At 39.2% G+C, this 27,510-nt stretch overlaps 1 protein-coding gene across 2 annotated transcripts in view; it reads left to right on the top strand.

Moving 5' to 3' along the window:
• CLGN (calmegin) overlaps positions 1-27,510 on the top strand; it is a 33,862-nt gene that overhangs the window by 920 nt on the left and 5,432 nt on the right. For both annotated transcript variants that reach the window (XM_083367723.1, XM_083367724.1), the window contains exons 2-11: positions 7,355-7,507; positions 8,140-8,213; positions 13,449-13,507; positions 18,107-18,248; positions 18,745-18,826; positions 20,908-21,100; positions 22,680-22,869; positions 23,346-23,459; positions 24,927-25,083; positions 27,082-27,297. In XM_083367723.1, coding sequence (XP_083223849.1) covers positions 7,364-7,507; positions 8,140-8,213; positions 13,449-13,507; positions 18,107-18,248; positions 18,745-18,826; positions 20,908-21,100; positions 22,680-22,869; positions 23,346-23,459; positions 24,927-25,083; positions 27,082-27,297 — 1,371 coding nt within the window. In that variant the 5' untranslated portion in view covers positions 7,355-7,363. The remainder of the gene's footprint in view (positions 1-7,354; positions 7,508-8,139; positions 8,214-13,448; positions 13,508-18,106; positions 18,249-18,744; positions 18,827-20,907; positions 21,101-22,679; positions 22,870-23,345; positions 23,460-24,926; positions 25,084-27,081; positions 27,298-27,510) is intronic.

Genomic DNA, 27,510 nt, shown 5'->3' with positions numbered 1-27,510 from the left:
TATATTACTGAATTACTAAAAAAAATGAAACTTGTATACCATCCATGTCAATGGAATCAGAATCGCTGTTTTATTTAGATAACTTATTTCTATCCAGTCTCCCTTTGTCTTTGTTGTTCACTGAGCCCAGAATAATGTGTACACATAGTTGGGCATTTGTTATCCTATGCTCATATTATTTTAAACAATTTTGTTTTAGCACAGGAGTTTCAAAATATCTCAGATATGTGACTCTTGATATTTTCTGTGTTTTTTCAAAACCAGGCAGTTGTTTTCAATTAAAACCTCAATAATAGAATAAGGCAAGTTAGTGTATAAAGCAAGTATCCCTAAAAGATAAGCGCATCATCTGTTAGCAGGTTAACAGTTGCTTTATTACTTTACTCTGGTCAAATAAGGAAGTTGTTAGACATGTATATATGAATAAAGAATGTGTATTTACAAATTACTGGTAGGGACACGGTGGCTCAGTGGGTTAGGACGCTGAGCTTGTCAATCAGAAGGTCGGCAGTTTGGCGGGTCGAATCCCGAGTGCCGCGTAACAGAATGAGCGCCTGTTACTCGTCCCAGCTTCTGCCAACCTAGCAGTTCGAAAGCACGTAAAAATGCAAGTAGAAAAATAGGGACCACTATGGTGGGAAGGTAACAGTGTTCCGTGCGCCTTTGGCATCTAGTCATGCCGGCCACATGACCTCGGAGACGTCCTCGGAGAAACGCTGGTTCTTCAGCTTTGAAACGGAGATGAGCACCGGCCCCTATAGTTGGAAACGACTAGCACGCATGTGCGGGGGAACCTTTACCTTTACCTTTATTTGCAACTACCTAACTTAATGACCACAGTTGGAACCAGAGTCTTGGCCTCTGAGCAAAGCAGTCATTAAGCAAGATGCCCATATGACTATTTCACCCAATGCACACTGCCTGTTGCTATTATTAAATGATCTCACAGATTGTTAAACAAAGAGAATCCCTTTCTGTGCCTGTAGAAAGATGTAGGGCTCCGTGCTTGCTCAGATTTGGCTGCTGAAGTTCAGGCAGGCACAGAGCTGGGAGTCCTTTCCTATGTTTTCAGAGCTCTCTGCAAAGAGAGGGAGAAGGGTTTTGGGTTCTGGGCATGCTTGCATTTCAGCTGCTGAGATTCAGGCAGGCATGGAGGTGTGTGTCCTTTTCTCCTGCCTTCATGGAGCTCCCTGCACGGGTGGAGAGAGGGAGTTTGGGGTCCAGGCATGCTTGAATTTTGGCTACTAAGATTCAGACAGGCACAAACAGCAGGGACTTCCAGCCCCCAGAGACAGGAGGGAGTCCTCTTGACAGGTAGCAGCAGTTTGCAACCTACCCTGCCAGTTTCCCCATTGAACTTCTGGGGAGGCCAGCAGGGAAGATTGTAAGTGGCAATCACATGATTGCAGAGCACTTTGCAACCAGTTATAAGTCCAAACAGATTTCCAAGCATCCAAATTGTGATCACATGACCATGGGGAAGCACCTGACATTTTGTGACTTGGTAATGCTTTATAGGTGGTAAACCCCTTTCTCAGCCTTTCATAATTTCAACCAGTCATTAAGTGGTGGGTCGTTAAGCAAGGACTACACATATTGTAGTGCTGTTTTCAGAATTGCAAAGTAGTATTAGGATTTTGAATAGAACTATAAAAGATATAGAACTTTGGAGATTTATGATCTTCTAATCCAAGTATTTCTGCTTTAAAACTCTTTGGACCAATGTTATAGAAATTTTCAGGTAGAGCAAAATTCAGTAAAAAGAGTGGACTTGATAATGTTAAGAAAGCATATATTTGGTTAATGTATTAATTAGATGACTAATTGCGATTATAGTAACCTTAAAATGAATTGGCTCCATGAAAAATGGAAGGTATTAGGAGCATCAGGATATTTTAAAAGCTTGTACTATAGATAGGATAAGGGACGCGGTGGCTCAGTGGGTTAGGACGCTGAGCTTGTCGATCAGAAGGTCGGCAGTTTGGTGGGTCGAATCCCGAGTGCCGCATAGCAGAGTGAGCGCCTGTTACTCGTCCCAGCTTCTGCCAACCTAGCAGTTCGAAAGCACATAAAAATGCAAGTAGAAAAATAGGGACCACTACGGTGGGAAGGTAACAGCGTTCCGTGCGCCTTTGGCGTCTAGTCATGCCGGCCACATGACCACAGAGACATCCTTGGACAAGCGCTGGCTCTTCGGCTTTGAAACGGAGATGAGCACCGGCCCCTAGAGTTGGAAATGACTAGCACGCATGTGCGGGGGAATCTTTACCTTTTACTATAGATAGGATGACTCAGGAATTCTGGGAGTTGAAGTCCATGAGTCATAAAAGAGCCGAGATTGCCTACCCCTGGATTAGACTATAATGATCTAGTCTTGGACTATTTTTGCAATGGATGAGAAAATAATGTTTACCCTTTCTTGGATTATCTTGATTCTCAAAATAGGAACCAGCAATAAGTAGAGGTTTATCTCCAAAAATATTCATATATATTCTGCTTATTTCTAAACAGGTCTGAATCATTTACTTTTTGAGTATTGTTAAGAAAATTATTTCTTCTAGTTAATTGTTTATCTACCTCAGAACTAATGCTGAGGGTAATGCTGTCTTTTTCTAATTTCTTGCTAGTTTTTTGTACTTTTGCTTGAATGTGTCTAATATATTTATTTTGCATGGCTATTCTTTAAGGTACTATAAGTCTTGCTTCTTTCTTATTTGTTTTCCCATTTCCCATTCCAGAGTGCATATCTGATTGTATTAAAAATTTGGTGGAAAAAAACTTCAATATCTACAGTAAATATTGCCAAAAACGATTTGATTCCCAAGATGTTTTCTGATCGGCATTCAGATTCTATACAGATTGATTCAGGTCTCTACCAGTGCTGTGACTTAGTATTTTACGTTATGAGAAAACTGATTATCTCAGTAGTTGTACAAAAAAAATATCTTATGCGAGATAAAATCTGGGTCGGTCACCAGGACCTGATATTTACTCTTCTGAGTTTTTGGACTCATGCTGGAGCCAATCTTCAGGGAATTTCTCTCTACTGAAATATGTGCTTTGGGTTGTTCTGTGAGTCGTACCTTCCTATTGGCTGATGAGTGTATTAATGGCTGGCGATTGGCTGTTGTTTCCTTGCACTGCCAAGCCCTCGGCTCCTAAGCATTCAATAAGCTGGTGGTAATTCACCACTCTTGTTAACTGACAAGAGGCAAATTTCCCAGGCTTCAATCATTTCCCTGGATATTTTTGTACCTGCATGGCCAAATTAGACCCACATTCAATATCTGGGACACATATATTTGCCTTCATTTGTGAAAAACTCTTATGTTCAAATTCTGAGTATTACTTGTCAAAGAAACAGTGTTTTCCTCCATTATAAGTTTGTCTGCAATCACTGACTGAGACATCTTACCTGTTGCTGACATGCAAACAACCACTGTTGCACTGTTAGTTCTCGGTGACCAGTTGTTGGCAAGGAAGAGTAAGTGCTCATCGATTGTAGGTCTCTACAAATGCTGTTGATGCTGTAGATTCACAAGCCTGTTCCCTCCCATTAATTCTTGGTATATTTACATATTTGGAAAATAGAGCAGTCTGGTCAATCTGTCCTCATTTTAATTGTAGAAGCCATGGGCAATGGAAGGCTGACAATCTGGAATTATCTTACACTTGATTTAACTAGTAAATGTTACCCAAAAAGGGGGACTTTAATTTTTTATATGTACCTAGGTCTGTTTTTATTTTTATTTATGTTTTATTTCCTCTCTACCCCTCCTATTATTAATATAGTTTCTAGTCTTCTATCTCATTTACCCGGAAATAATAGTAGGATTTATTTCTGAATATATTGAACAGTAAAATTAGTTCTAATGCTTTTTTAAAAAAAAGATATTTTCCTTCCTTTTTAGTTTTATAGAGTTACCGTATATACTTGAGTATAAGCCGACTCGAGTATAAGCCGAGACCCCCAATTTTACCCCAAAAAACGAAAAAGTTATTGACTCGAGTATAAGCCGAGTATAAGTATAACTTGGCCCCTTCTTAGCAACATATCTATATTCTGTGCCACGACGAGCCGCTCGTTGACTCTGGCAGCATCCCGGAGCTGGCTCAGCCGCGGTTCGCAGGGTCCGCTTATCAGGATGCCGGGCTTCCTGGCAGCACATCCCGCAGGGAAGGTCTGCTAGGGAGGCGGCAGTCAAGCGTTGTTTCCCTCCTCGTGTGTGTGTGTGTGTGTGTGTGTGTGTGTGTGAGACCTGCGGGAACGGCTGATAGAGGTGGCGGCAGTCCGGCGTTTCCCCCCCTCATGCATGCGTGTGTGTGTCAGACCCGCGGGAATGGCTGGTAAGGAAGCGGCGTCCCCCCTCCTGTGTGTCGGGCCCACGGGGCTTGACACACAGAGAAACGCAAATGCTGGACTGCCGCCACCTTTACTAGCCATTCCTGCGGGTCTGACACACACACACACACACGCACGAGGGGGAGAAACAACGCTGGACTGCCGCCCCTCTGCCAGCCCTGCAAGCCTCTGCCGCCCCGGCATTGGTGGTCGAGCTCTTCGGAGCCGGCAGAGAATCTCCCGCAGGAGGAGGTCGCGGCTTTCTCTCTTGCTTCGGACTGCAAGGATTTAAACTCCAGGAACAAATCCCGATGGAAGTTTTTTTAAAAAAATACTCCTCCGGGTCGGACAGGGGACCCAGGCTGAGGTCTAGGGGTAGTGGGGGGGGGGCTCGCGGACATAGATGGGCTCAAGTGGAAGCCAAGCAGCCCTCCCGAATCTGGGCTTCTGCACGGAGCGGCCGGTGATGCGTTTCAAAAAGCAGAAAAGTTGGATTTTGAACATTTCAGCAGCGCATCTGCACCCGCTGCTTTTAGAAAGTACGAGGACCGGCAATTCCACTTCTCGGCTGATGCAGCGGGAGGCCCAGCCTCTCTTCAAACTCAGCGCCCGTGGCGGGGCTGGATCCGCCACCCGAAAGACTCTCGGGTGGTGCTTCCACGACGCAGTCGCAGCGCTTCGCTCCGCACACGGAAGGAAAAAGGTCGGCCCTCCAGCCGCGACCCGTCCGGTGGGCGCTCCTGCTTTGTGGCTCTCAACGTCGCTGCCGGGAAGCCTCCGCAGTCGTGGAGGAGCGAAAGGCAGTGGCGGCACCTCCCCACGGCGGAGGCTCCCTGGCGTGTTCCTGCACCGGTCTCCCCCGCCGGCCGTGGGTCAAGCAGGGTACGCTTCCCCGGGCGCTGCAACGGCACCCGTCCTCCCTGGCGAGTCTTTGCTACCTGGCCCCTGCAGAATCGCGACGGCGCCCCCGGAGAAGCCGACCCCGAGGCTGCGGCCGATTTTTCCTTCTCCAGGCCTCTGCCGCCCAGAGCGTTGTTTCTCCCCCTCGTGCGTGTGTGTGTGTGTGTGTGTGTGAGACCCGCAGGAATGGCTAGTAAAGGTGGCGGCAGTCCGGCATTTGCGTTTCTCTGTGTGTCAAGCCCCGTGGGCCCGACACACAGGAAGGGGGGGAATGCCGGAATGCCACTTCCCTACCAGCCATTCCCGTGGGTCTGACACACACACGCACGCACAGGGGGGAGAAACAACGCTGGACTGCCACCACCTCTACCAGCCCTGCAAGTGGCAGCGGCTTGCAGGGCTGGCAGAGGTGGCGGCAGTCCAGCGTTGTTTCTCCCCCTCGTGCGTGTGTGTGTGTGTGTGTGTGTGTGTCAGACCCGCAGGAATGGCTAGTAAAGGTGGCGGCAGTCCGGCATTTGCGTTTCTCTGTGTGTCAAGCCCCGTGGGCCCGACACACAGGAAGGGGGGGAATGCCGGAATGCCGCTTCCCTACCAGCCATTCCCGTGGGTCTCACACACACACGCATGCACAAGGGGGAGAAACAACGCTGGACTGCCGCCACCTCTACCAGCTCTGCAAGGCTCTGCCGCTCCCTTCTCTCAGCAGCCTGTTCCGAACGAAGGGACAGTTCTTTTTTTTTGTTCACTGGAATATAAGCCGAAGTGGATTTTTCAGCCCAAAAAGTGGGCTGAAAAATTCGGCTTATACTCAAGTATATACGGTACCTTGTATGCACTTGGGTTATTTTTACTTTTACAGTTAAAATGTGGATGAATTAACCAGATTGCTCTTAAAATTGGACGTGACCTCCTTAAGAACTGCCTTGTTTGGCAACAGAAATTCTGATGACAATTGTGCTATACTACCTGTATATCGAAAGAAGCATGTACTGTTTCTTTTTGGTTTTCTAAATTATCCATCTTGCATCAGCAAAAATGTATCATGTTCCTTAGACTTATCTAAAGTCATATTGAACATCTGGCATCTCCCATGTAGTTCTATAAACTGCATTGAATGATCCTAAACATTATTTTCTTATATGTGATATTAAGGATATTGTATGTAATCATTTAAATGCTCTTTAACATCTTTCTTAGATATTTCTTTGACTACTTCTAGTTTGTTGGCAATTCTTTAGATTTGCTGGCATAGTTTGATTAGAATCTTTGCAGATCCTTCTGTAATTTGCTTGCCATATTACATCAATTCCTTTAGCATTCTGACTTGATAATGATCACATTGTGGACCATGTTCTAGTAGTAGAGGGTCTTATAAGTAGGAAGAATCTAAAGTACATTTGATGTTGACATCATTATTGTATAGAATTGCAGTGTACAGTACTCATTCCATTGTACCATTTCTGAACTCACCGTAGTTCATAGATCTTTGAAGAATTTCCTTATTTTTCCTTGTTTATTTTCATCCTCCATGTAATTATATATGTGTGTATGTATGCATGAATGTATATATGTATATATATATGCATGCATGCATGCATATGTAGACAAATTTAAGTATTTCATTGCCAGGCTGGCAGTGAATTAGATTCACATGCAATATTGTGTGATCAGTTGCAGGCACTCTAGTATGTGATATATATGGATGACATGTTAGAGTGCCTGCGGTTGATCACAGAATATTGCATGTGAATCTAATTCACTGGAAATGAGATATTTAGTTTATCTATGACAGTTAAACATGGATACAATTAAAACTATTTTGAGAATAAGAATATTGGGGTTTTTTGTATTACGTTAGGAATAAGTATACAGTATAAGAAACTATAATTTTTCTAATTGGAACATAAAAAATTGGAGTTTGGGTTATGAATCACCTTTTTTCTTATGCCTATGTTCACATTGCAGCTTCAGCATCTAGATTAATCCAGTAAATTTAGTTGTCTGGAAAGTTAAAAGCAGAAAATCCCAGTAGTAGCTTTGTTTGGTTTATCTTAATCTTTAAATATCTGATTTTTTAAATAATGATGCATTTGTCATAATTTCATTTTACAGGTGGTCAGAATGCAACATCAGTGGGATTTATTATTTAGTCTCTTACTATTATGTTCAGTAAGTGCAGAATCTGAAGATCCAGAAGTTGAAGTAGAAAATTTTGACCAAAGTTCAGAAGACACTAACACTGAGACAGGCAGATCTTCCATGGAGGTAAAATTTTCATGTATAAACTAGATCTAATTCCTAGATTTTGGCAAATTTAACTTCTAAATTCTCAATGAACTGGTAAAAAGGTGTGCAGTGAATATATTTGGTACCTATTCAATATTTTTTTCTGAAAATAATTCAAACTTGATATATTGCTATTTCACATCTGCTTTTGCCTTGTGTAGTTTATGATGAAGGCTTATATGAAAGCTCATACATAATAGATGTGTTAGCTTCTGAAATATCAAAGAACTAATTTGCTCCATAAATTTAGGATACTTTAGTAATTAAACTTGATTTGCTTTGGAATATAAAGGTTAATTATAAATAAATTAGAAATGTAAAACTTAGATTGTGATTGTTTGAGTCGATAGTGGTAAATGCTACCCTTGTGCATATCTGAAAAACTAAATTATGCTCTAAAAATAATCTATCACTGTTGAACACCTTCCATGAATTTCTTTCTGATGGAAAAAAAAAGCCAGAGAGAAACATGCTTTGTTGGTATTCTGTTGATAGCATGAACTTCTTGATTGATAATGCACAGATATTTAATTTTCTTTTAGCACTTTTAATGTATTCATTTGTAGGTGCTGATTCTGAGTTTTTAAATAATTTTTGTAAATATTTGGTAGGTTGTATACAAAACACCAGAGCCTATAGGAGAAGTGTACTTTACTGAAAACTTTGATGATGCAATATTGTCTGGGTAAGTGCTTCTCAACAAAAGCCATAAGTTATGAATATTTGCAGTTTAGATGGATAGTTTACAGCTTCTGCTTATTAGTTACATCTTGCTCACATGTTTTGGATCGAGTTTTTTATAAATAAAAATAATGAAGATAAATGAAACTAGGATGCTTCTTAATCCTATTCCCCAGTCTACTTGACTATAGCATAATTAAGTCTTGGCACCAATTTTTCCCCTTGGCAACATTACATTGTTCTCATCTCTGACAAGTTGTCATTAGCTGTGTTAATATAAAAATATTAAAACATAAAAATAAAATAAAGAAGGTGAATTTTTTTAATATTGTCCAAGGACAGCCTCCAGATCTGTAAAAAAAACCCATTTGTTAACTTGGAAATAAAGTCAATTGACCAGTAATAAATGTTATCAAAGATAGGTTTGGAGTGAATTAAGGGGCACAGGCACATTCCCTTTCTGATACTAGCCAGCCTCCATTGCAGCCATTTCCCTTCCAGTGTTTGCCTTTCCCATCGTTTCTTAGTTCCACAAGTTTCTCATATCCATCATCTTCAATTTTAATGCAAGTTTCTAAGGCAGAGAGGAAGGAGAGCTCTGTTATTTCATTTGAGGAAGTGATGGTCATTAATTCTACCGTATTTTCCGGCGTATAAGATGACTTTTTAACCCATGAAAATCTCAAAAGTTGGGGGGTCGTCTTATATGCCCAGTTGTCTTATACGCCGGAAAATAGTACATAAATCAGTCGAGCGTCCCCGTTCGTGCAAAGCAGCTTCAAGCCTCCTTAGTCCAGTCCCCCCTCCAACGTGACTCTCCCTTCCCACCCCCAAGAGCCTCTAAGCCCCTTCCCCTTGCGAACACCAGACCCCGGGAGCGGCAGGAAGCCCCTCCCCCTCACCCAAGCGGCATCTGAGCATAAGCAGAGCGCGCCCTGCTACCTGCTATCTCTCCTGGCAGTTGTCTTCTACCCCTGCAGGAGGACCCTGGGTAGAGGGGGTGGCATGTCGGACCCGGCAGGCCTGACATTCAGCGGGGCCTCGAGACCACTCACCAGCGATACGGCAGATGCCCGCATCCGGCCTCGCAACCAGCCGCAGAAGCCCGTGCCCGGCTTTCCTTCCCCCCACCCGCACCCGGCTACCGGTTCCTGGGCCCCGGCCCCAGCCACAGGCCAGCTCGCCAGCGACCAGGCCGACGGACTCCCGGCTGCCAGACGCTGCGCTTTGGGAGACGCTCCCCGGCGGGTTGGGGAGGGAGTGCCCACCTGCCGCCAGGCCGTTCCAGGAACTTCCGGGGACTTCCGGCGGGCCTGGCGCCCCTCTCGCCCGCAGACCACGCAGCGGCCCTCGCCAGCCAGCGTCGGCATGGCTGCCCCAAGCCCAGCTCTCCAGCGCGTCTTCCGAGCCCACCTGGCTGACTGCCTCCTGGGCGGGGCTTGGCTCCAGACGCGTGGCTGCTCCATCTGCAAATGTGCTCTCAAATGGGTGGGTGGAAGGAAAAGCCCCTTTGGGCTTCAAAAGGGAGGCTTTGCACCATCTGTATCAGACGGGGCTAAATCGGGCTTGTGTCGGACACTTGGCAACTGGCATGTAAGTATTTTCCGGCGTATAAGACGAAAAATCTTGAAAATCTTCTCAAAAGTTGGGGGTTGTCTTATACGCCGAGTCGTCTTATACGCCGGAAAATATGGTATTTTAAAATGCATCTCTACCATAAAATTCAGCAGCTCCTCTTTTCATCATTGCATTATCCAGAAGAAGAAGAAGATGATAATAATAATAAATTATACTTTTATTACTGTTTTCCTTATATTAGTTAATACACCCCACCCCTCCAATAACTAGTCAGTTTCATTTCTAATGCCCTAAAGCTCTTAAATAGCAGTCATGGTAGGCACTGCTTCCCTCTTCTTTGGAGACAGTTCTCTCTATGTGTTTCCTATATGTTTTTTTTTAATTTTAGAGGGATTTATTATTTCAATTTGGGATTACACTTAAGGGAAACAAAATTGTAAAAAAAATGTGATCTTGGCAATATTCTCTATAATTAATTATGCAACACAAGGAAAGAATGTATTAGATTTGATTATGTCTGAGGTGAAATTCATTACTTCATTAGAGATAAAGCAAAGAAAGTATCTCAAAATGAAGAAAGCAAAAGGGAAAAATAGCTGTTTTCTAGTATAATTAAAACAGAAGGGTGAAAAGCAAAATAGAGGATACTTGCCCAAAGAAGTACAATAAGAAACAGGAGACAAATCTAAATAATTGCAAAGAAATTCGTTATATAAAATGGGAAGGATAAGAGGTTTATTTTTTAAAAAATCAAAAATTAAGAAAAACTTTCATGCAAACATAGGCATAAGAAAGGAAAGGGAGAAAAATACATAAAGAGATGTTGAGAATATATGGAAAAACTATAGACTTACAAAATTCCTAGATTAATGATACATATGAAGGCTTGATTATTGAATTAGTGGCACACATTCTGGAACGTAAAGTTAAATAGGCCCTAGAAAATATTGCTAATCACAAAGCTGCGGAAATTGACGAAGCACCACCAAACTGTTTAGAAACTTACAAGAAAATACCATTAAAGACTACATGTATTTCATAAATATGTATGACAGTGGGCAAGGATCTATAAAACATCAGTTTGCCAAATACCCAAAAAGGGCAATACTAAAAATATTCAAACTATCAAAGAGTTGTACTTATTTCACATGCTAGTAGAGTTCAATATTTTGCAATAATACCAGAAATTCAATACAAGCTAGATTCAGAAGATGCAAAGGGCACCTGAAATCATATCACTAATATCCGGTGATAATGGAAATTACAAGTATATTTTAAAAAACATTTTTGCGTTATTGGTTATACAAAGTCTTTGGCTTCAGATTGTAGTATATTGTACTGGATTGACTCATCTGCCTATTAAAGAATTTATAAACTGATCGGAAACAATAGTTAAAACAGAATACAAATCAATAATTCAGATTTGGAAAAATAATGCACCAAACACCAATGTCTGCTAGGATGACCAGAATGATGAACATAAGCTCCTGAAAATGCCCACGGCACCAACTTTGTATAGTATTTAATGCAGGATTAGAAGAAATATGAATTAAAATTGCTAAGAGAAATATCTACAACCTACAAATACAGTATGTTACAATTTCAATAAGTAAAAGTGAAAAATCTTAAGGGATGTCTTGTTAAAGGTGGAAGAAAAGAGTGAATAAGGCAGTCTGCTGCTTGATATTAAAAATATATTTCATGAACAGACAATGTCAGCCCAATACAAATAGGTGGAAAAATTAAAGTAGTGCAGATTTTGTCTTTTTAGGAATAGTGATTGAAGCCATGAAGAAAAGGGGCTAGGTCGGGACAAGACAAAATATTACAAGTGCAAAGACACTGACAAAGGTATGGTATCATCAGGATTTTGTTTTTTCCAGCTGAATATATGGCTGGAAAAGCTGGATCATCGGAAATGCCAAACAAGGAAAAATCCAGGGCTTTGAATTGTGAAGCTGGAGAAAATAGCAATATACTGGACCAAAGAAGAGCAAATCATCCAATTCTAGTTCACTGCTCATTGGAAGCACTAATAATGAATCTGAAGCTTAACTCTTTGGGGTACATAATTCCAAGCAATCTGAAATAATCTCACTAGATCAGACTCTGTTTCTGGAAAAAAATCAGGGAATTAAAAAAGAGATTAACAGACGACATTGTAGCTAGATACTGCCACTAGTGATGCAAGCATAGGTTTACAAGACAAACTTCTGCCAAAATTACAATTGAATTATGAAAAATTGGAAGCAACTGAACAATAATAAAACAACTATTAGAAGCATAAGCTCCTAAGGATTGTTGTATCACATTTGATTTAAACTGTTTTTGTTTATTAATTCGTTATTTTTTATTTATAAAATTTATCAACGATGATAAAACTAAATGGAGTAGTAATTTATACTGATAACTGATATTTAAAAAACATTTAAAATGAATTACTTATGAACTACCTACTTTCAGTTGTAATAAACATGTTTTCTTCCACTGTTATTTTAATAATTTAATAATGGAATAATAATATCAATTAAATCTATACCTTTTTGTAGAGTTATGACATGAGACTTATTCTGAGCTATTCTTGCTCAAATTTAAACATGTAGTTTTACCATTTATATCAACAGTCATGAAAACTGCTATTTAGAAAAATACATTAGGAAAGTCCTAATGTAGAAAGCTGTGGAAATATTTTGTATTTCTTACCTCTCAGGGAAGAAACATTTGAATCCAAAAATAAGAAAAACTTCTATTTATAGGAGATGTATTATTCTCAGAATCCATAAGATAATTTATATACATTGATAAATAATATGGTATTAATTTAAGGAAAACTAGGCAAAGACAGGTAAAATTGAGCTTTTTGAGTGAGCCAGAAGTTTCCATTTTAAAAATCAGCTTTAAATTTAGAAGAATACGATGGTTTTATTCTAGCACTATGCCAGGACCTGCATCTCTGTGAATGATTCTATTATTTCATGTTGATTATTTATAATTATATCTGATAATTAGTAATTATTTGGGGACATTTAAAAATCAGCCATGTCATATTTTATAGTACAAGATACCCAATGCTGAACAAAATTGGGAAAAATGTAAAGAAATAAGTCATAGACTAGTTCTTAAGATTTCTATTTTTTTTATAATTGCAGTTTGAATAGAAGCAGTTCAGGAATAGAAGGAATTAAAAAGCACTTGGTCTTTTGCCAATCCAGGAAAGTGAAACCTGTGACTTATATCTCCCCCTACTGTAGCTAGTTGGAATGGTTGTGGAAAATTTCTAAATTTTATTATTTTATCTTTAATGCATATTGCTGTTTTTATTGTTTTATGTGTTGAAATAAATAATTTTAATCATCTCTGAACACTAGTTATTGAGTGGTCAGAGAACAGTTTCAATTTAATTCTCAATATAGTTTTCACTTGTTACAGGTTTTTTTGTATTAAGGAGCAACATTTACTCCCTCTGCCCCCAATGTTGCCATCTGAATTGATATAAACTTTTCTAGCACCTCATTTCAAATTTACCCACATATAGGTCAGACCAAACTTTAAATGAGTGACAAGTGACAGTCTAAACCTCCTGGTAGATTAAAATAATTAACAACTATTCTGCTTCACAGGAATTGTATGACCTGGTTGTGCTGTTGTTGTTTTTAAACAGGTGGGTTTTATCTCAGACCAAAAAGGAGGATACAGATGAAAATATTGCAAAGTATGATGGTAAGGCATAAACTTAGTATTATTAATGAATTACTGCTTTGTGTAAGTTTATTTGGATATTTTGTTTCAACTTCTAGCACTTCTCATGTATATTCTTTTTTATATTGTTAATTAAAATTCCATACAAATTGCACCATGGCAGATTGTACTTGTTGCACTTCTCCTAGTTTCAATCATTTTATCACAATAGTATATTTTTGGACTTCTAAGAAGACAGTTTAAGATTAAAAGCAAAAGCAGTTCCTTCTGACAATGCATTTTGTCTCCACTCAGAAATTCCTTTACTGTATTTTAGCATGTCTCTTGAAATTCCAACATAAGAAAGCTATCCAAGTTACTCTTCTAATTTATTATTATTATTCCTATGTATGTTGCCTTTAATTAGTAAGATATCGACCAATTTCATTTGTAAATCCAGTGTGACATCTTTTTCCATATCATTCTTGTAATCTGGCATTTTAAAATCTATTTTTAAATCCATATTGAAATCAACCCCGGTCTCTATTTTGTCTAATAAAATCTGCACCTCTTCTGTAGCTTCTTTTAAATCTATTTTTGTAGTAGCAAACAAGAGTCATTTCTTAGTGCATTTTCCCAAAATATCCTTGAATTCTTCCACAGTCAAATAATATTGCTGTATTGTATTAATACAGACATGTCAATGGATCCGGCCCACGAAGTGGTTTGATGTGGCCCGTGAACCCATCCTGGAAACAGTGAGGGAACAGCCCCCGGGAGCCAATGTACAATTTTGTGGTGGCCATCTATGCTGAAACGGATTCAGTCTTAGCTCCACAAGGGCATCTGGAAAAAGTGAGGGACCATCCCCTGCCACGTCAGCCCTGCTCCCTGGGCGTGCGCTGAGGAGGTGTCACCCTTTGTGAGGAATGAAGAAACGCACCATTGCTTGGAAGTGACCAGCAAATGGCATTCGCCTAGTTCACATATCTGGCTTCATGGGCTCCAGGGGAGGGGTTTCGGCAGGCAGCGGGGCATTCTCCTCACAGTGCCAAGAGGCTGAGCCAGATGACACAAATCCAAAAAGAAGCGCGACACTGCCCAGCCCCCAGCCTGCCTGGTTTCGGCAGGTAGTGGGGTGCTCTACTCAAGAGCACCGAGAGGCTGAGCTGGGTGGCACTAATCCAAAAAGAAGCACGGCGACGCCCAGCCCCCAGCCTGCCTGGTTTGGGCAGGCAGCGGGGCACTCTCTTCACAGCGCTGAGAAGCTGAACCGGGCGGCATGAATCCAAAAAGAAGCGTGACGCCGCCCAGCTCCCAGCTGTCCAGTTTTGGCAGGCAGTGGGGCACTCTCCTCACAGCGCCAAGAGCTGAGCTGGGTGGTGTGGATCTGATGAGAAGTGCAATGCTGCCTAGCCCCCAGCTTGCTCAGCTTCAGCAGGCAGCAAGGTGCAAAGCTGGCGAGCTTCACACCACTCGGCTCAGCCTCTCAGCACTGTGAGGAGAGCGCCCCGCTGCCTGCCGAAATCGGGCAGGCTGGGTGGCATCGCACTTCTTTTTGGATTCACACCGCCCAGCTCAGCCTCTTGGTGCTGTGAGAAAAACACCCTGCTGCCTGCCGAAACAGGGCAGGCTGGGTGGCATCGCGCTTCTTTTTACATTTGCACCACCCGGCTCAGCCTCTTGGCGCACTGAGGAGAGTGCCCTGGTGCCTGCTGAAATCGGGCAGGCTGGGGGCTGGGCATCGTCATGTTTCTTTGTGCCACCTGGCTCAGCCTCTTGGCGCTGTGAGGAGAGCGCCTTGCTGCCTACTGAAACCGGACAGGCTGGGGGCTGGGTGGCATTGCATAGGTAATGGTGACTCTCACGCTGCTCATGGCATCCCCTCTCCCAGAGCCCACCAATATGTGAAGTAGGCGAGGGCCATGTGCTGGGCACTTCCAGGTGATGGTGCATTTCTTCATTCCTCACGAAGGGTGACACCTCCCCAGCTGCGTTTCTTGCCTGTTTTTCTCCCTTCCTCATCTCAAATATTTTCCCAGCACTCTGTTCTTAGAAAGGAAGGAAGGAGAGGGAGGGTCTGAGTGAAGTCCTGCCTTAGTCCTGCCCTGCTGCCCTTTCACCATCCCCTTGCCCCCTCCTCCTGGCCTATCCTGGAGGTCTCCCATCCTATTGCTAAGGAAGCTTTGAATACAAAGCCCAGTCTCCTCCCTTGGAGAGGGAATAGGCCTCCCTCTGACTTTGCCCTTGTACCCATCATGAGCAATCTGACTAAGGAGAGCAAGCACAGCAGCAGCAGCCTTGAGTAGGAGGTAAGTGCAGCTGGGCGCCCTCTTGGGGAAGTGGGGCTGGGCTTGGTGCTGCGGGTGCTCGAGAGCCGGGCTGGGTGTTTGACCTCTGCTGCCCAGGGCTCTGGGCAGCCTGTGCCACCATCCAGGCCCCCCCCCTAGGCATGGCCTGAGAGGAACAGTGAGGCTCCTCCAGTGGACCATGCCTTGGCACTTGCCATGATCCCACCCCCTTCTGCCAGAGAGATCTGTCCCACTCCTGCCCAGGCCCCCATAGGCACTCTTGACGCGAATGATGTAGAGCTGGCCATGCCCACCCACTCCAGCCATGCCCACCCAGTAGGCCACGCCCACCCTGGCAACACCCACCGGCCTCCCAAGAGCAACCGCAATGCTGATCCTGCCCTCAGTGAAATTGAGTTTGACACCCCTGTATTAATAGATTCCCTCTCTTTTATTTATAATCTTTAGCTCTGTCTGGTTTCCTCTAGTCAACCTTCAAAGTTCCCTCACTATATATATATATATATTTGAATCAACACTTTCCCATGGGTGGATTTTTTATAATTACTTTCAAAATCTTCATACGTATTTTTATAAAAAGTTGAACAACCCATAGGAAATAGTCTTTTGATTCATCTATCCCATTAATCTGTTCATAACTTTTCAAAATCAACGTTATAATCACTCCTTGGCTGTTGATTGATTTTTTAAAAAATCCTTAAACATGCAGGAAACCTTTTTCATCAAGGATAGAAGGAAATGCACCTAGTTGTAATGAAACCTGCCTTTTCTCAAGTTTCTTAACTTCTAAAAAACCATTAACAAGCAGTTTCCTAAGGTGATTAAGAGAGGAAGGATGTGAACTCAGTGTTCCTTTAAAGATGCTGATGTGTGACTTAGGTGAGATCTTTCCACCCCCACCCCCCCAGAGTACTAAAACCCACTGAAGACTGCTGTCTTATGGTTTCCTCCTGGGGACCCTCTGTATGGAGCACTTGTGGATAATCCCAGCCTGCCCTTGCTCCAAAGAAGAATTCTGAGGAACCAATTCTTTCACCAACTCCTCTTTCTACTGCAGCCATTCGCTTTGCTCTCTGCAGAGCTATCTTAAGTCTACCATTGCTTCTCCAGAAATAGAAAATGGTACTTGGTTATGATGAGCTAAGAAAAGTATGGCAGAAGAGAGTGAGTGGGCTGCATTTAGGGTAAGTGGGTTTGACATCGTTATATGATTTCCCCCCTTCCAGTTCTCACTTTTCATACCGGGGAACAAGGTTCCAGGTTATTTAGAATCCAAGAATTGCTGCTCTTTAATGCCAGGTTTGTTTATAGTAAAACCTTACTCATCCATGATTTGATTATGGATGAGAGGGCTGATCTGGCCTCTACAGTCAAAACCTGGGCAGCAGAAGAGGAGGACAAAGACTCTTTTTCATAAACGTACCCATCCAGATTTCAAATTAACATCAGGGTGAGGGGTTCTTTTAGTCATATGTGAGATTCTGTTGGCATTAAGAATCATTACTGAACTCAATACCTTATTTTTAAATTGGGACTAGAAGGACTAGCTGGGCTGACTGCTTATGTACTGTTCCCCCAAGTTCACAGTGGCATTCCTGCCAAGACTGCTCAATCTGGTTGCTAAGGTGACAATAGATTTATTCTAACTGGAAGTATTGGGAGTCTTAATCTTTCCTCCCCTTGGTTGGGTATCTGAAACAGCCCTAAGGTCATGGCTGCCATAACAATAATGGACTTGATCCAATTTACTTACGGTCTGGCACATTTGGGAGATCATACACAAGATCTGGCTTTTGTCTTTGTACAAATGTAACTTAATCTGAATATAAGAGACATTGAACTTTGGCCCTAATCCTGGACAGATTTGTGAGCAACCTTATACTTATTTTGATTCTGGAAAGCTTTGATGACTTAACTGTTCCATTTTACAGAGAAGAAAAGTACTCTTTGGCTGGTGGGTTGTTGGCAGATAGTATTTGTATTCATTGGTGCTTATTTTTTACTTTTATACTAGCTAGTTAGCTAGCTAGAGATAGTAATAGCATGCAGAGGTATATACCACTGCACAGTGCTTTACAGCCCTTTCTAAGTGATTCACAGTCAGCATATTGCCCCCAACAATCTTGGGTCCTTATTTTACCAACTTCAGAAGGATGAAAAGTTGAGTCAACCTTGAGCTGCTCAGGATCGAACCGCTGGCTGTGGGCAAAATTAGCGTGCAATACTGCCTTTTAACTATTGTGCCACCACTGCAGATAGATAGATAGATTTCTTCTAGTGCTTGTAAAATTTCACTTTTTTTCTCTTCTCTTGCTGTTATCTCACTTAGGAAGGTGGGAAATAGAACCATTAAAAGAAAACATGGTGCCTGGTGACAGAGGATTGGTACTAAAATCAGTAGCAAAACATCATGCAATATCAACTATGTTAACAAAGCCATTTGTTTTTGATATTAAGCCACTGATTGTTCAGTAAGTATATATTTACATGTGAAATAATGATAATAATAACCACAATATTCAATAGGTGGATAAAATGCCAAATCCAGTCTAAATATCTGGCTAATTGTACAACCAGCCATAATAATAATATATCTTGCGACAATACCTGCCTACCAAACAACATTTGCCCATCCCAGGTCCTTGAGAAGGACTCTAGGTGGATAAAATTGCCATATCCAGTTTAAACATCTACCTGGGCGATGGACCATAAGAACAATGCTCCTCCACTTCTATAATCTGGTTTTCAAAATGCACTATCATTATTTTGGTGTAAAAAGAGTACAATATTAATCTATAACTTTAAATGTTCAAAACAAGTTAAAGATGTTTTAGGTCAATCACAGGGAGAATAACAGGTACTAATTGACAAAATGGCATAACACAGTACCTAAGTAGCTGGGGATTGTTAGCTAAAGAAACTTAATATTTATCTGCAAAAGAGTATTAATGTGTTTCTGTTATGCAGATATGAAGTGAACTTTCAGGATGGCATTGATTGTGGTGGTGCATATGTTAAACTTCTGTCCAAAAGTGACGATTTGGATCTGGTACGTAATAACTGCAAGAGATGATTTGATCAGTCATGTTGCAGTATTTGGAAGGAGAACTTCCAAACTTTCAATACTTATAATCAGTTTTTATTACTGAGCTTCACACACAAATAGGCACCGCTTCCTCTGATAGATAACTTACTTCAATTTTTATTATTTTTTTTAGTAAGTCAGCATACACTAGCCTGATATGCATGTTTCATTAATTAGAATGTTTGCTGTTTATGGCTATTTTTTTCTCTCATCCTTCAGTCATATTCTTAGTAGTTTGTATTATAAAACTATAATACAAATATAGAAAACTAAACTAAATTCAATCTGAAAAGATAAAATGATACCAATCAGCAGGTTTGAAATTGTATGTAAAAAGATCCAGAATATAAAAATCCTATTCATCTGGCATGTTTTTTTAAAAAATCACAATAAAATGAAAAATAATAATCTGACATATCCCTCCTGTGTCCCAAGAAGTTCAGTGTACATAATTGTTCTTGCCTATCCCAATTTCATTATTGTAATAGTTCTGCAAGGATAATTAAGGTGAAAGATTGTAATTGGCTGAAGATTAATGAGCTTCAAAGATAAGTTCGAATAATCTGTTGTTAACTAAAATTTATTACTTTTGTATTAATTTATTCCAAAATTTGAGTTAGGATTTGAAAATACAGGAATTCTAATTTTAAGCCATTAATATATTAATATTTAAATTATTTGCCCTATGTTGATATGTTATATAATTATAACAAGGGAAAGCATGTTAAGCATGGCTTCTGAAATTCTTTCCAGTACTTTTATTAGCAGTGGCCATAAGGGAGAGAGACGTATTTTTTCTGGGTAGTACTGTAACCTGTTGTTTCTCTATGTTTATGCTCTGTACTTGTATTGCATCTCTGAATGTATATGTGCATTAGGACAGGGGTCCCCAACCACTGGGCTGCGGCCCTTTCAGAATTGGGCTGTGAAAATGGTGGGTGAGCACACACGTGTGTGCAGCGCCACTTGCCCTCACAGTGTGCGAGCATGTGCGCTCACCTGCCATTTGCATGGAATCATCCCCTCTCCCCACACACTTGTCCGCAAAGCGAGAAAGGTGGGAGACTGCTGCATTAGGAAGTATGAAACGAGTTCCATTTGTTCTCCTCTGGGTCATGGAACTGGGAAGAAGGGGACTTAGAATTTTATTTATTTTATTTTTATTTTTATTCCATTTATATCCCGCCCTTCTCCGAAGACTCAGGGCGGCTTACAAGCTTAGCAGTAGCCTTCATTCTATGTATGTGCCTGCTTATTAGGGCTTTCATACACCCCCCAAGCGGCATTATTACAAAGTCAGCTTAATTGCCCCCAACAATCTGGGTCCTCATTTTACCTACCTCGGAAGGATGGAAGGCTGAGTCAACCTTGAGCCTGGTGGGATGCGAACCTGCACTAATTGCAGGCAGCTGGTGTTACTTAAGGAGGCATTAGCCCACTGCTCCACCAAGGCTCTAGAATGAAGCATTCACAAACATTCCAAGATGTTGGCCAACTTCTCCTCTTGTAGGGAGGCACTGGGGGAATCTAATTTTCTGTAATGTGTGTTTTCAGACTCAGTCTTGCCACTTTCTTCTCCCATTAGAAACTTAGACTTGTTTTATTCATTTTTTAAGTGAGTTATTTTGCTTACACAATGAGCCTTGGAAGTTCTCATTGGAAGGTTAGTTTTAAATCTCTAGAACCAGATGAAATTATTATTTTCTGCTTGCTGCTATATACATTTGGCTGTTTTTCAACCACATTTTTTTTGCAAGAGCCCTATTTTTGGAACAGGACGCAGCAGGAAATTCCTATGCTACTGCAACCGCAGAAGGTCAAATAATTATCTTTTTAGGTCTCTGAACATTAATTATCAATTATATATTGCTTTTTCCATGTTATGTGTTATGAACTGCAACTAAAGAAATGCTACTAATTTCTAAAAAAACATTCTTTTAAATATTTAAAATAAGGAGATATCAAGCTCTAACTAGTGCTAGTGTTTTTTGTTGCAAAATATTTTTTGTTACAACCAAAATATTGTATTCATTTTTATCCTGCAGGAATACTTCTATGATAAAACATCATACACAATTATGTTTGGGCCAGATAAATGTGGAGAAGACTATAAACTACACTTTATCTTTAGACATAAACATCCTAAGACTGGGGATTATGAGGAGAAGCATGCCAAACGTCCTGATGTAGATCTGAAAAAAATTTATACTGACAAGAAGACCCATCTATATACCCTTGGTATTTTTTTTTACATTCCTCAATTTAGAAAAATAAGATAGAATGGAAATATTTACTAGAGCACAAGCATATATTTAAAATACATGAATATGTTCTCCATTTTAAAGAACTATTAATTTTCATTTGGTCATTATGGGAATATTCCGTTTCTGTGGTAACAGTTTAATATTGCTGTGAATGTTTGAAGAATAGGACAAAGACTTCAGAGAAAACCTAAAGGAAATAGAACTCTTTGTTTCAATAATGTCATTTGCCTTTTTGCACTTAATGCTATAGGAAAATGCTCATTATAACCATAGAAGCAGGTATGTATAAAGGAAACCACTGGTAACTCTAGAAAACTGGGAACTTTAGATACTTCCTTATCTCAAATTCATAATGAAAATTAGAGGAATTCTTATACTTGAAGATAGGTTTTCTTACGGTTACTAATGAAAGCAGTGGGGCTCATGTTCTCATGGCAGAACTTAGAGGGTATTGAAATTTTGCAAATAAAAGGATGTTGCAATTCAGAGCGCCAGAAGTCTTTAATTCTACTTAAATTTGCTTTGTACATTAGGGCTTTTATATGGGTTAAAATCTAAAGCACTGGTTTATTCAATCTGATGCCCTACATTGTTGGATTAAAACTCCCATAATTCTGAGTTATGTTTCAAGTTGGTAAAAATCTTTAGGAAAATATTGATTGTTTACTTGCCAGCATTAATCCTGTTTTATAGTTCCCCTCAGATTAAATGATGTTGCTGCATAGGATAATTAAGATTACTTTAAAGTGAATTGAAGCTTATTCTAGGTGCATTCGGTTATTGACCAAAATCATTTTATTTTCAGATAATTGATCATATATGATATTTGCATTTTATACAAGATGACAGTTTAATAGAAATTGAGACGTTTTGAGGAATATATCTATTAAGTATATGAATTTGTTTGCCTTTGTAAATAAAGTGAAATCCTAAGAATTCTTCATATAGAGAAAGGTGCACTGACATAACATGTTATAACATATGAATAAATAGGGATAAAAATGTTCTGTATGAGGTTCAGTGTTGTGCTTTTAATAATAATACAACAGGAAGAAATATCTTTTAAAAGAACAAAGATGGCAGTTTTGAAATGAAAAAAAAAATATTTAAAACATACAAAATATATTTTAAGAATACATTTTTATAATCACATATAGCTAAAGGAGAGATTTCAGAATAAATTTCTTTTAAGAAAATTCATTTGAATATATATATATATATATATATATATATATATATATATATATATATATATATATATATATATTCGGAACTGGCATAATTTTCAGGCTGATTATATGGTTCAAATGGAAAATCACAAACAAACTATTTCTAATAAATATTTAAGGATTATGAAAAATATTTTTATAATTTCTCCTTCATTTAATTTCTTCTTCATTTAAACTGCCAGCCTGCAGGCCGGGTGCATCATACTAACACTGCACCCACCCCATTCCTGGCAATGGGGGGAAAGTCACGATAAGTCGCACGACGTCACATGACGTCACGAGTTTGACATGCCTGATTTAATATATTAACTTACTATATTTTAGTGCTGCAACCTGATAATACTTTTGAAGTATTAATTGACCAAGCAGTTGTCAGCAAGGGAAATCTCCTAGAAGACATGATTCCACCTGTAAACCCACCAAAAGAAATAGAAGATCCTAATGATAAGAAGCCTGAAGATTGGGATGAGAGAGCTAAAATACCTGATCCTGATGCTGTAAAGCCAGATGACTGGTAAAGAGAATATATAATTGCTCCCTCCTCCCCCTTTTGATGGTGTACTACTGTCTCTCATTTATATATGAGTGGATTTTTAGCCTTCCTATCTACCTACCTACAGCAATATTCTAAATGTCATCTTTCTCAGCAGCTATGCTTACACATAGTATTCTCTAGTTATCATCATTGTTGATCAACCAAGGCTTTCACTTAGTGCTTTTTAGCAAAATAAAGAAAGCCTAGATTAACAGTCTTTAATAAGACTGCATGTTTGTCCACATGCAAAGATTTTCACTTTTAATGTTGGTGTAGCAGTATTCTTTTGATTCACTTCTATAATAAAAGGACTTAAAATATATAAAATATGCAAATATAGAAAAATATATTTCATATCCATACCTTTTTTCTGGAGGAACAAATGTACTCATAATAGTAATGTACCTTGCTGCTCTTTTATGTATTTTGTGATAAAATTGGCTTGTAATTTTAAGGAATGAAGAGGAGCCTCCAAACATAGAAGATCCTGATGCTGTTAAACCTGAAGGATGGCTTGATAATGAACCTGAATACGTTCCAGATCCAAATGCAGAAAAACCAGAAGATTGGTAATTATTACTGTAACAGATTAGATTGAAGATATTTATTTATGAATCTGTAAGTTTTTAAATTGTGTTTATCTTTTGCTTTATTGGCTGGCTTTAGTTGCTTTATATTGTATTTAAATATGTAAAAACTGATTATTAAGTTTAGTTCAGAAACTGAAAATTGAATCTTTTAAGGTATGAAAATTAATATATCAAATAAGAGCAATAGTTCTCAGCATTGTGCATTAGGGAATGTTAAGAGTTTATTTATTTACTTGAAATGTTGTTTACCTAATTTTATGGGCAGAAAGGAGAACTTTAGAAAAGCTAGCATATTCCTCCAGAATTTAATGTCAATCAATACCACTTGGAATCTCAGGCAGGATTCTAAAACCAAGTCAGAAAGGTTTGGATTAAAAATGGGGTTTTAAGCTTTCTTAAAATGATATTTTCATTATATGCCAGTGATGGCAAACCTTTTAGAGACCGAGTGCCCAAACTGCAACCCAAAACCCACTTATGTATGTTCAGGTGCCGGGTGGGCATGGCCCATTGGGTGGGCGTGGCCCATTGGGTGGGCATGGCTGCGGTGGTAACGGCAGACTGTGTGGGAATAAAAAGTTCAATCAATTCCAACTTTGCGAGATCTTTTTTTTCCTGCAAGAAGATGAAATTGATTGAGATTGAACCTTTTTTATTTTTTTGCACACGGCAGTGAAGGCCTAAAGCGAAAAGGTTTTATAAAACTCAGCTGAAGGCCTAGGACTGGGGCACAGAGAGGGCTCTGCATACCACCTGCGGCACGTATGCCATAGGTTTGCCACCACAACTATATGCTAATTAGAAATTATTTTAACTGCTCTATCAAGAATTGGATCTTAAACATATCTGTAGCATGTGATCCATTGATTCATAGATCACATGTAACTGAAATATTTAATAATTGCACTATACATTTCATTGAAGTAAAAACCTTAAGAGATATGAGAAAAACATCTGCATTCTCTCTTTCAGTATGTTGCAGTAATGAATAAGTGAAAACACTAAAACCACTAGCAGGATGCAAGAGTTTGATTGCAAGATGTCAACTTAGAGAAAACTGACGTATTTTATGTGTCATTATTATATTTTGAACTGCCCACCTAGCAGTTCAAAAGCATGCAAATACAAGTAGATAAATAGGCATCACTTTGGTGGGAAGGTAACAGCGTTCCATGGCCTTTGGCATATGGTCATGCTGGTCACATGACCACAGAAATATCTTCGGATAATGCTGGCTCCCTAGGCTAAGAAATGGAGATGGGCACCATCCCCAAGAGTTGGGCACAACTAGACAGGAGAAACTTTTATCTTTATTTTTTTTATTAACTTTTCAGTTATGTCTTAAGCAGTTGAAACAGATAGGAGGAAAGGCATGTTTTTGTTATTTATAGTTTCATCCTTTTTTAAAAAATGTTTTTTGAATAGATATATTTATCTGTTTTATAGGGATGAAGAAATGGATGGGGAGTGGGAAGCTCCACAGATTCCTAATCCAAAATGTGAAGCTGCACCTGGTTGTGGGGTATGGGCACATCCCATGATGAACAATCCAAACTATAAAGGAAAATGGAAGCCGCCAATGATAGAAAATCCAAACTATCAGGTAAAAGCAACAATTGTTATATATTATGTTGATTGCTATATATTTTGTTGGGAATTATAATGGACTTTTTTAACTGTTCCGTTACTAAAATGCAAATCTCACATCATCATTGCATGGTAGGAGAACTAGAAGTTAAAATGTATGCTGATTAGATTAGATTCTGTTTGTGGATTGATGTCAATTTTATACATATGATACTTGCAAAAGATTGTATTTCTGTACCAACATCTAATCAGCCATGCCCTCTTTTAAGGTGATTTATTTCATGCTTTCACAACTGTCATAAATCCCTGCCATTTCAATAATCATCATTCTTATCTCACTAAACAGTTTGTTGTCAGTGGGCTGCTTTAGGTATCTCACTGTCCCTCATGCAGTTATTCCAAGAACTGTTATTCTTATGAAATTTACCCCAATTATGCTTGTACCTTTGTTTTGTGTGTATGTGCTTCATATCAACTATAAAAGAAATATATAGAATAGCATTGGGAAAATTGAGTTAGATGTTGATATATGTAATAAAAAATAGAAGTGGAAGATAAAGGGTGCACTGTGTTATCTCTTTGAAAACAAAGAAAAATCTTAAAGTTGATGACTTTTGATCTTTATTTGGATTCATAAAGCTGCATGTATTTATTAATAAAATTTTCATATACATTTTCTTATATATTTATTTAATGGATTTATAGTGCTTCCCAACAAAAACCCAATGAAACTGAGGATGCTGTACAACAAAAGCAAACAATAAATAGGAAAAAAGTATTAAAAAATAACCCAGTATATAAAATACAAAATGGTGTACAAATGTGATAATTGTCTCAAAAGGTGCTTTTTTCCAAAAGGCAACTGGACTTCCTTGGTTTTATTTTTAAAAATGCTTCTCATGACTGTGATTGAGAATCTCCATAGACAAATGAGATAATTAAACAATCAAAAGGAGATTTCACTCACTAGATCCAAATACCTGGAAAAAAAGACAGGTCTTAATGGCTTTTCTAAAGGCAAATAGAGTTGGATTTGTTTAATGGAATCTGTGAAGGTATCTGATCAGTGTAGACTTATTTGAAAGCACAAGAGGACTTATATTCTAGAGCAGGGGTATCAAACTGCTAGCCTGCGGGCTGGGCGCGTCATCCAGAAGTTGCACCCACCCCATTGCTGGCAATGACAAAACTGTCCTGATACATTGCGTGATGTCATGTGACATCACGCGTTTGACATGTCTGTTATAGAGAATTGGCAAAGTAGCATCTGTACATGATACTGTTGGGTCAAAACTAAAATCTCACCATGTCCAATTATTATAAAATCTAGTTTATTTAATTTTATTTTTGACATTTGCAACATAATGGGAAATAGTACCCACTGCTTTAAAAGATCCTGGACCATGATGTATGAATTACATTATTAGTCCAAATGAAATATAAAAATCATAAATCTTTAACACAAGCAGCTATCTATGTCATGAGGATATTTCTTCTTATCATTAAAACAATTGACAGTGGCCTTGTTTGGATGAGCAAACCTCAACTTAGATTTTGATTTTTTATTCTTTCTTTTGCTGTGCAAAAAAGTCAAATGAGAAAAATTCTAATAAACCATTGTTTTCAATTTCATCAAGTTTAGAAAATTGTGCTGGGCTTAATTATACTGCCTCGTTTACTCATGCCATAAAGAAAGGAAAAAGGGGTTAAATATACAGGGAAAGAACTTATTCATATTGTCCCACAAATACAATTCAGGGACTGGTTAATATTTTAGTTTAATTGATGCACTAAGCCCTCTTTTCCAATCCATAAAATATTACAGACTGAATTCATCAATGGGAACCAGAGGCTGGATTATGTAAAAAATACTTTTGTTTTATCTGTACCTATAGAATTCACTCTAAAATAATAGGAAGCTTCATTTTGAACGGTTGCCAACATTCTATCTGTCATATTAGATTATTAAATGTTTTTCTTCTTTCAAATGGATTCTATTATTTTCCTCTTACAGGGTATATGGAGTCCTCAGAAAATTCCTAATCCTGATTATTTTGAAGATGCTCATCCTTTTCAGATGACTACTGTTGATGCTATGGGTTTAGAACTCTGGTCTATGACATCTAATATTTACTTTGATAACTTCATAATATGTTCAGACAAAGAAGTTGCTGATCGATGGGCAGCAGATGGCTGGGGCTTTAAAAAATTGATTGCAAGTGCCAACGAAGTGAGAATTGATTATATTTTTGTCTCAAAATACATACAGTTGCTGCAAAAAAAATCCTGAAATGCATACCATTTCAAATTTCCCATAATTTTTAATATGTTTATGTTATGTTGATTATGCTCAATGTTTTGTATACATTTACTAATAATGATTTCCTAATCAATCTTTCTGATTGCCCATGGATGAGTTTGATTATATTAACCTTAGAATCTT

This window comes from Vipera ursinii, assembly GCF_947247035.1.
Source record: "Vipera ursinii genome assembly, chromosome: 7".
NCBI classification, from domain to species: domain Eukaryota; kingdom Metazoa; phylum Chordata; class Lepidosauria; order Squamata; family Viperidae; genus Vipera; species Vipera ursinii.
Note: the sequence above shows the minus strand (reverse complement) of the source record. Positions and strands in the feature narration are given on the sequence as shown.